Below are 8,930 nucleotides of genomic sequence, written 5' to 3'. Positions count from 1 at the left end.
GGAAAGATGTCAGGCAAACAAGTCAATGCAGAGCTCTTTATTTGGTTGAAGCACACAGTGAGTACATTTCCCAATTTGTACAGCCTGTGGGCCAGGCTAGAAAGGCAAACATTGAATTAGAAATGGTCTTTATATATATATAAATATATTTACATTTTATATATATATATATATATGTATAAAGATTTTTTGGTGTGAACAAATTCTCACAAAAAAACCACCTCTACTAAGAGTAAAAAATAGAGAAGATATGGTGGGCCTTTAATGAAATCCATAACAGGATTGGCCTTTAATGAGGAAGATAGCATGCAGAAGAAGGAGAGTTTATTGCTTTTGAAAAACACCCAGTTATGATTTTCCTCAGGGCATCCTTGAGCTCCTGGTTCCTCAGGCTGTAGATGAAGGGGTTCAGTGTTGGAGACACCACTGAGTACAGAACTGACAGAAGAAGATCCAGGAATGGGGAGGAGATGGAGGGAGGCTTCAGGTAGGCAAAGAATAAGGTGCTGCTAAACAGAGAGACCACGGCCAGGTGAGGGAGGCATGTGGAAAAGGCTTTGTGCCGTCCCTGCTGAGAGGGGATCCTCAGCACAGCCCTGAAGATCTGCCCATAGGAGAACACAATGAAAGCAAAACACCCAAATATTAAACAGGCACTAACCACAATAAGCCCAAGTTCTCTGAGGTAGCCTGAGTGTGAGCAGGAGAGTTTGAGGATGTGTGGGATTTCACAGAAGTACTGGCCCAGGGCATTGCCCTGGCACAGGGACAGGGAAAATGTATTGGCTGTGTGTAATAGACCACTGAGAAACCCAGCGGCCCAGGCAGCTGCTGCCATGTGGGCACAAGCTCTGCTGCCCAGGAGGGTCCCGTAGTGCAGGGGTTTGCAGATGGCAACGTAGCGGTCGTAGCACATGATGGTGAGGAGGGAAAACTCTGTTTCAAGAAAGAAGACAAGCAGAAAGACCTGTGCAGCACATCCCTTGTAGGAGATGGTTGTGGTGTCCCAGAGGGAATTGTGCATGGCTTTGGGGACAGTGGTGCAGATGCAGCCCAGGTCTGTGAGGGAGAGGTTGAGCAGGAAGAAGTACCTGGGGGTGTGCAGGTGGTGGTCACAGGCTACAGCGCTGAGGATGAGGCCGTTGGCCAGGAGGGCAGCCAGGGAGATGGCCAGGAAGAGCCAGAAGTGCAGGAGCTGCAGCTCCCGCCTGTCTGCAAATGCCAGGAGGAGGAACTGGGGCATGGAGCTGCTGTTGGACATTTGCTGCTTCTTAGCACGGAGTCTGCTCAGAAAAGGAAGCCACAGGGTAAAGTTTAGACAGATGCCTCTGATAATATCACTCCAGATTTCAATACAATTCATTTAAGGATTAAATCAATTTTTTCTCTCTAATATTTGCTGGCAGAGGGCTGTGTGTGGCAGGAGCGCTTGCCATGTTTTGCCAAATAGTTCAAAGTGTTTCCAGGCCAGCACTTCAGTTGTGCTGGACAGAGCAGGACAGGAGCCCTCCTGCAGAGAAGCCAAGGGCTGGGACAGGAGAGTGCCCACCCCCAAGGGAAGGCTCAGCACTGCCCAGGATCCTGCCCAGGCAGAGCTGGGCCTTGCTGGGGGAAGCACCAAACCCAGCAGCACAGGCCCAACAGAGAGGGCAGGGTCCCGCAGGGGAGATGTTCTCCAGGCAGAGACAGCTCCATGCCCAGCACACAGTACCCAGCAGAGCTGCAGGGAAGGGCCCCCAGAGCTGCCTGAATGCCCCCTCCCCCAGGCCTTGGGGACACTTGTCCTCCACTCCCTGCCCAGGGCTCTGCTGCCTGGAGCTGTCCCTGCCAGCAGCTGCTTCCCTGGGCCCAGGGCTGGACCCTGCCAGTGCTGCCAGAGCCCATCCCAGCCCTGGGGGCTCAGCTCTGCCCTGCAGTGCCCTCCCAGCAGCACAGGGCACTGCCCAGGGGCATTTCTGCCTGGGCAGGCTCTGATGGCAATGTCAGAGCAACCCTGAGGAGGCTGGAAAAGTGACACTGATGCATCTATTAGACAGTTTTGATGTCTGATACTCTCAGGATCAATCCCCTCTAATCTAACAGAGTTCAAGTTGCAGTGTCCTGTGCTCGGAGATTGATTTCCCTGTCGCAGTCAGCACCCAGACAATCTAGAGTATAACACTGAAAGAATTGGTTCATTCTCTTGAAGGTAACCCCTGTCTGTGCCTCTTGCAAATACCTTCTGGGAAATTTCCTGCTGTGATCTGGATCTGTGACCAGCCCTCATCCCTGCAGCCCACTTTGGAGATCAGAAGGACTCTGCCCTGCTCTGCCCTCCCAGGAGCTGTTCCTTCCCCACAGCCCTTCTCCCCCAGCCCCGTGGCAGCTCCTTGGCCGGGCTGAGAGCTGACCCTGGCAGGCAGCAGAGTCCCTGCCCCAGCACACAGAGCCCTGGGGGCAGGACCCTGCTCTGCACCACAGCCCTGGGCACCCCTGGCTGCACCCCCACCTTCCCACCCCACAGCCAGCCCTGGCACAGGGAACCTTCTGGCCCTGGGCCTCTGATGGGGCAGCAGCAAGTCCTGCTCTGCAGCAGCTTCTCCTGCTGCACCCCAGCAAATCCAGCAGAGCCATCCTGACAGCTCCTGCCACTGCTGCCATTTGGCAGCTGGGAGAGGCACTTGCAGGAACTCACCTGCACTGCTCTGCAGCCACAGCCTGACTGTGGCAAAGGGCTGGCAAGGTTCCTGCCCTGAGCAGCTCTGCCCTGTCCTCCCACCCCAGGATCCCTTGAACCTCCTGCTCCCTTCTCCTCTCTGCCCTTGCTGCCTGCAGCTCCTGCCCTGCTCTGCCATATGGCCACTTCCCCTGCACTGCAGCAACTGGGAGAGTCCTGCTGAAAGATTCTAGAAGCTGTGGGATGTGCCGGCTTTAGGAGATCCCTCCAGGAAGGGAAGTTGAACTTTCCTACAACCAGAGAATTCTTCCTTCAAATCCTGGGAAGGTTTCTCGTGTAGTGAGAGCTCAGTCACCTCCCAGCCCAGGCTGCCTCTCATCTCTCTGCCTTCTCTCCTGTGCCCTGGGTGCTGCAGGCAGTGCCCTCAGCCCTGCTGGGCTGTGCAGAGGAGCTGCTCACCAGCAGAGCTGTCTCTTTGAAGCTCTTTTTGGTTGCCAGGAGCACCCTGTGTGCCAGGAGCCCGGCCCAGCTCAGCAGCACAGCAACAGCCCCAGGCATTTCATGGCCCTCGGGGGACTTTTATGTTGTTTACATGAGACTCAGTCCCTGAGAGGAAGTTCAAACAACTATTCAAGAAGTCAAAGTGAGATTAAATGCTAAAGTTTCTTGTAGTGCTAATGAGTCTCACTGAGGGACACAACTGAGAATTGTGTCCTCAGGTTCCAGTTAGAGCAGAAAACTGCAGACAGTGATGACAAGGATGGACAAGCAAGGGAAAGGTGGCTCTGATGCTGAACAAACCTTGACTTGTTTTCTTAATCTAACAGGCCAAGCCCAGACCCCCAGTCCCTGGAAAGGCAGATGCTGTCCCTGCCTCATTCCTCAGGGCTCTTCCTGGGGCACTGGGATGTGGGATGTGCAATGCCAAGGGCAGGACCATGGGGTGGCACCTGCCAGGCTGCTGAGCAGGGACAAGGAGGCCATGAGGCCCCAGGGCTGCAAGGGGCACTCCCCTCCTCCTGGCATCAGATGCATAGACAGCAGCCCTGGCCAAAGGCCTGCAGAAGGTGGCTCTGTCAGGGCCTTTCAGCTTCTCCCCATCCCTGTCTCCTCTCCAGCCCAGGCTGTCCTAAGGTGTCCATGCCCTGCCCCTTTCCCTGCAGGCTGTCGTCATCCCCCCGGCTGCCCCACCTGGCTGGCACCTTCCTGCACTGACATCTCTGCGTCCTCCCTGGCTCTTCCTGCACACACAAAGCCTTGGGCTCATCCAGACTCCTGCTTTGTGACATATTGCACCACAACACTGACCTCAGAGGGAAATTTCTGACTTCTTGTCACCAGTCTAGGCCACCCCAGGTGCCCTTGGTGGCACTAGTTCTTTCTTAGGCTGTTTTCTGACAGGAAGAAAAGCTCCACCAGCTCTGACAACCCCCTTCCACATCTCTCAGGCTGTTCCTCTACTGTCCTCAATCTTTGCACCACTGACCCCTGAGTCCTCAGCCTCTATATACGGGTCATGTGCTTGAGGCCCCAATTCCTTCCTGAGGGATCTCTGGGATCTCTCCAAGGTTTTGGAAGATGACAGTAGAGTGCTCTTGTACAAGTTCTTTCCTACAAAATTTCTGTTTGGGAAGAAGTAGACTGTTAACTTGAGATAGAAATTTGCAATATACCATGGAACCTTATTCAAAGTCCAGCTGCAAAATACCTTGTTGTTAAGAGTGTGAAATAAATCCTAAAGTGTCATCAAATATGTGATTTTCTCTTTATTCCCAATCACTAAATTAAGAAACATAACTCAGATGTGACCTCATTCTGTGCTCCAGTGAGATTAACATTAGAACAATATTGTCACTGTCTGCTCATCTCTTGTGCTTCTTACTGGCAGGCACTTGGTGCACCCCTGGATATCCTGCTAATGAGGTAAAAAACTAATAACCCTTCTAAAGTTCCAGATTTTCCTCACCTGTTTGGACACAGTTGGACAAACTGGACCAAGTTGTTACTTGAAAGCCATCTGCTGGATTTAGCATTAATTACTCCTTGTTTTGATCTGAGGGAAAAAGGCTCACACAACACAATCTCTGAATGCTCCTTTGAGCTTACCCACAGTGTGTTCACAAAGACACAGAGCAAGGCTTTTAGCTTTTGCTGCTACCCTCAGTTCCAGCATACAAAGAAATGTCTCTGTGAAATAACAGCAATTGCCTTTCCATGTTACTGAACTACATTCAGTTTATCTGGTCTCAAAAAAACACTCCATATTTTCTCCTTGTTTTATTTTCAAGGGCATGGGTATGGGTATTTAGATGACTGCCTTCAATGGTACAGGATAGAAACTGTTCACATGGCTATAAATGAATATTATTCTCTTGACAGAACACCTTTTCCAAAGCCCCTGATAAAAAGAAAGGGAAAAAAACCCAGACAGAAAAAAGGAACCACAGGCACATTGCCTGTCACCCACCAAAAAAGGTCTCCTCCCCAAAGATAATTCAGGCACACCCTTCAATCTGGATATCTCACTATCACCTCAATCTCTCTTTTAGTGGAAGTTTCTGTGGGGAAACTGAAGTGCATCACTGTCTTAGAAAGCCAAGGATAAGATGAGTGAGGGAATTCAGTTGCTCTCTTTAATTAATACAGAATTATTTCCCTTTCATTTGGTGAAGCTAATAATATGATTGGTGGAATGTCAGTAAAAATTAAACCATAAACTAGTGCAGTAGCAAAGGGAAAATTTACTTTAGTTATGAAGTATTGCCAGCAGAAATCTTGAAGATCTTATCCATATTTACACTGATAAAATACCACATGTACTTCATGGGATACTGCAAGCTTTCTACAATCCTTATGGCAAGTGTTTACAGAGCAAGAGTGAACATTTTGAGATGATACCTTAGTAAATGAACTGCAGTTGTATTGTTTCTTGAATGTTAAGCACCACATCCTAAACACAGGAACACGTTCAAGGTCAATGTCCTATTTTAGACCTTTTCAGCAGCTGTGATATTATGATAATCACACTTAAAATATTCCTCTAGAAAGAGTAAATTAGCCCTTTTCACTACAAGGATTCCTATGATCAAAAACAAATCTGAAAGAGAACAAAGTCAGATTTCTTTTTTTGTTTGTTTATTGGGTTTTTTTCAACAACGGAATAAATTGCTGTCCCTGACTGGGATGGCTTTTCTACCCAAGAATTAAAAAGGAAACCCCAAAGTTCACTTTATTGTGCACTTATATTACCTTTGGGATTTTGTGGGGTTTTTTTTTTTTGAGGCCTCCCCTATTTAAAAATACCTTCTTTAAAATGCATTTATGCTTTCTGTAAGATCCCAAACATTCCAGCTGACATACCCTTCTATCACCAATACTGCAGGAAAATGTAATATCCCACTAAAGCAGAAGGGAAAGAAGAAAACTGAGCATCAGCAGCTATTCCTAAGCAAGATCAGGGGTTTAGCTCCATCTAACTGAGGGATGAGATGTGTCCCTCAAAATGGGTCTCTTCCCACTCCCCCACCAGCCCTTCTACCCGACTGCAAGCTCAAAGTTCTAAAAAGAGAAGAGGAAGCTGGAGCGTCAATATTTCCCCAGTGCAAACCCCAATAATCTTTGCTGGGAGCTGACAGGAATTGCTGTTCCACTGCCCTGGGAGATCCCGGCTTGAGGCGAGAGCGCAGCCCCGCCCAGAGCCCCCAACCCCTCTGAGAGCTTTTGTAGCGTCTGTTTGTCCATGTCCCTGTGGCAGAGGCTCCCCCGACATCTGCCCTGGAGCTGGTCCAGCTGCTGGACCAAACAAGGCATTGTCCAGCCTGCCTTCCCCCAGCCCCGACCGCCCCAGCCCATCTTCCATCGCTCTGCTTCCTTTTCCTGCCCCTGCTCCCCCTCCGCTCCCTTCCCTCTGGCATTTTTATTAGGAATGTTCTTGCTGTTCTCACTGTCCAAGCATAAGCTGATCCCCAGGGGAGCCTGTGGAATGTAACCCCTCAAGCACTAAATTCCTTCCCCTGTGCCAAAGACACAGGTTTGTTGTTGCTGCCCCTCCCGCCGAGCACCAGCTCCATCTCCTGCTCCTGTCCAGGGGCTTTGCAGAAATCCAGGGCTGGGTGTGGATTGAAGGCTGTGGCAAGGGACAGGATAAAGTGGCTTCACTTCCACCCTTGGTGTCTCAGTGTTTGTGATCTTGGGAATCCTCACAAACCTGGAACAATGGCAGATTATCTGTTGTTGTAAGATATGTACCTGGAGATTGTTTTGATATGTGTTTACATTTTCCTTGAAAGTACAACTGATTGAAAGCACAACTGATAGAAAAAAATGTTTAAAAAACAAGGAAAAAGGAAAAAAAAAGAAAAAGAAACAAAGAAAAGGAAGAAAAAAAGAAAAAGGAGAAAAAAAGAGAAAACAAGAAAGAAAAAACAGGAAAAAATTTGAAAAAAAAAGAACAAAGAAAAAAAGAAGAACGAGAAAGAAAAAAAAAAGAGAAAAAGGAAAGAAGAAAGAAAAAAGAAAGAAAAGAAAGAAATAAAAAAGGGAAAATAAAAGAAGACAGAAAAACTAAAACCCAACAAGTCCGGTCCTCCCCCACCGCAGGGAATACAACTCCCACAATGCCCCGCGCAGGTGGGGGCGTGGCGAAGGGCGGGCAGGGGCGGTGGCTGCAAGCTGATTGGCTGCGGGGCGGGTCTGTAAAGGCGGAGGGCGCGCGGAGCGAGCGCCATTTTGGCCTCGCGGTCGGGAGTGAGGAGGACTCGCCTGCGGCCGCTGCACTTCGCTGGGTGAGTTGGCGGGGGGGCGGCGAGAGCGGGGTCTGGGGATCCCCTCGGGGGCTGCGGGGAGCGCGGCTGTGGGTGGAAAGGCTGGAGGGCTCGGGAGGGTTTAGCGGGGGTGGTTCGTGGGTTCCTGGGGTCGTTTTGAGGGGTCCCTGAAGGGACTCAGGGGGGAGGTTGAAGGTCCCTGAAGAGGTTTGGGGGTCTCTTAGGGTTCTGGTTTTTTTTTTTTTTTTGAGGAGATTTGGGGTGTCCCAGGTGGGCTTTGGGGGTCTCTGAGTAGGTTTAGGGGTCCGGGGGGGCTTCGCAGAGACCTTTTCTGCAGTTTTGGGGTCTCTAGGGGGTTTAAGGGGTCGCAGACGGTTTTGAGGGTCCCTGAGGGCGATTGGAGGGTCCCTGAATGGGCTTGGGGGATCCCAGGTGGGTTTTGCGGGTCACTGAGAGGGTTTAGGGGGTGCTGGGGAGGGATGAGGTCTCTGAGGGGATTTGAGGGGACCTTGAGGAGGTTTCGATGGGTCGAGGGGGGATTTCAGGGGGTTTGAGGGGATCTTGGGGAGTCCCCTAAAGCCCAGCAGTGGGGTTCGGGGGGTCCCCCAGCCCCCAGGGGAGGGGTCCTATGGATGCCCCTAAATTCGGAGGAGGGAGATATACTACATGCGGGTAAGGGAATCCCAATGCCCCCAGTATATCCCAATCACCTCCCACTGACCCTCAGTATGGCCCAGTAACCCCCCAGTGACCTCCCAATGTATCCCAGTGAGCATCCATTAACCCCCACTATGGCTTGGTAACCTCCCAGTGTTCCCTGGTGTGTCCTGATAATCCCTCAGTAACTCCCCAGTTCTCTGCCAGTGCCCCCCAGTGTGCCCCAGTTCACCTCCAGTCCCTCCCAGTGCCCTCCCAGTGTCTCTCAGTAACCTCCCAGTCCCTCCCAGTGCCCCTTGGTTCCCCTCCGTGTGTCCCAGTATCCCCCAGTAATCCCCCAGTGCCCCACAAAGCCCCCCAACTGTCCCCAGCATGTCCCCAGATGCCCTTGGCCTTTCTGTGAGCAGGGGGGGAAAGGCATTTTTGTGGTCAGAGGGTTCAGGGGGGGCTCCTGGGGTGAGATGGAGGGTTGGGGACATCAGGGATGGGGTTTGGGAACAGTGGAGAGGGGTTTGGGGACAGTGGAATTGGGGGTGTCAAGGGGGGAACTGGAGCCATGGAGAGGCCCTGGGGGTGTTGGAGACACAAGGGGGGTCTCAAGGTGTCAAGAGGGGAACTGGGGACAGCAAGAGGGTCTTGGGGACACCAGGGGGTTCTCAGGACTCACTTGCTGTTGGTGCAGCCCCTTCTCACGCCCCCAGGCCCTTTTAACCCCCCCAAAGTGTCACCAACCTCCATTTTCCCTTTAATCCCCTCCCTCCACAGATCCCTTTGATGCCCCAATGCACCCAAAACCTGTTTTAACTTCCCCAAATACACCCAAAGACCCCAAACCCCCCCCAAATCTTCATCCA

The 8,930-nt window shown here is 51.2% G+C and overlaps 1 protein-coding gene across 1 annotated transcript; it reads right to left on the bottom strand.

Moving 5' to 3' along the window:
• Positions 1–225: 225 nt before the first annotated feature.
• On the bottom strand, positions 226–1,261 carry LOC135405406 (olfactory receptor 14A16-like). Its single transcript, XM_064640102.1, has one exon. The coding sequence runs from the start codon at positions 1,259–1,261 to the stop codon at positions 290–292; it is 972 nt and encodes a 323-aa protein (XP_064496172.1). The 3' UTR covers positions 226–289.
• Positions 1,262–8,930: the final 7,669 nt, after the last annotated feature.

The sequence above is a fragment of the Pseudopipra pipra genome, chromosome W (assembly GCF_036250125.1).
Source record: "Pseudopipra pipra isolate bDixPip1 chromosome W, bDixPip1.hap1, whole genome shotgun sequence".
NCBI classification, from domain to species: Eukaryota; Metazoa; Chordata; class Aves; order Passeriformes; family Pipridae; genus Pseudopipra; species Pseudopipra pipra.
The sequence above is the reverse complement of the archived record's forward strand: the minus strand, read 5'-3'. Positions and strand labels throughout refer to the sequence as shown.

What these genes read in the sequence shown, in the direction of transcription:
- LOC135405406 (XM_064640102.1), bottom strand. Translation starts at nt 1,261, where the DNA reads ATGTCCAACAGCAGCTCCATGCCCCAGTTCCTCCTCCTGGCATTTGCA.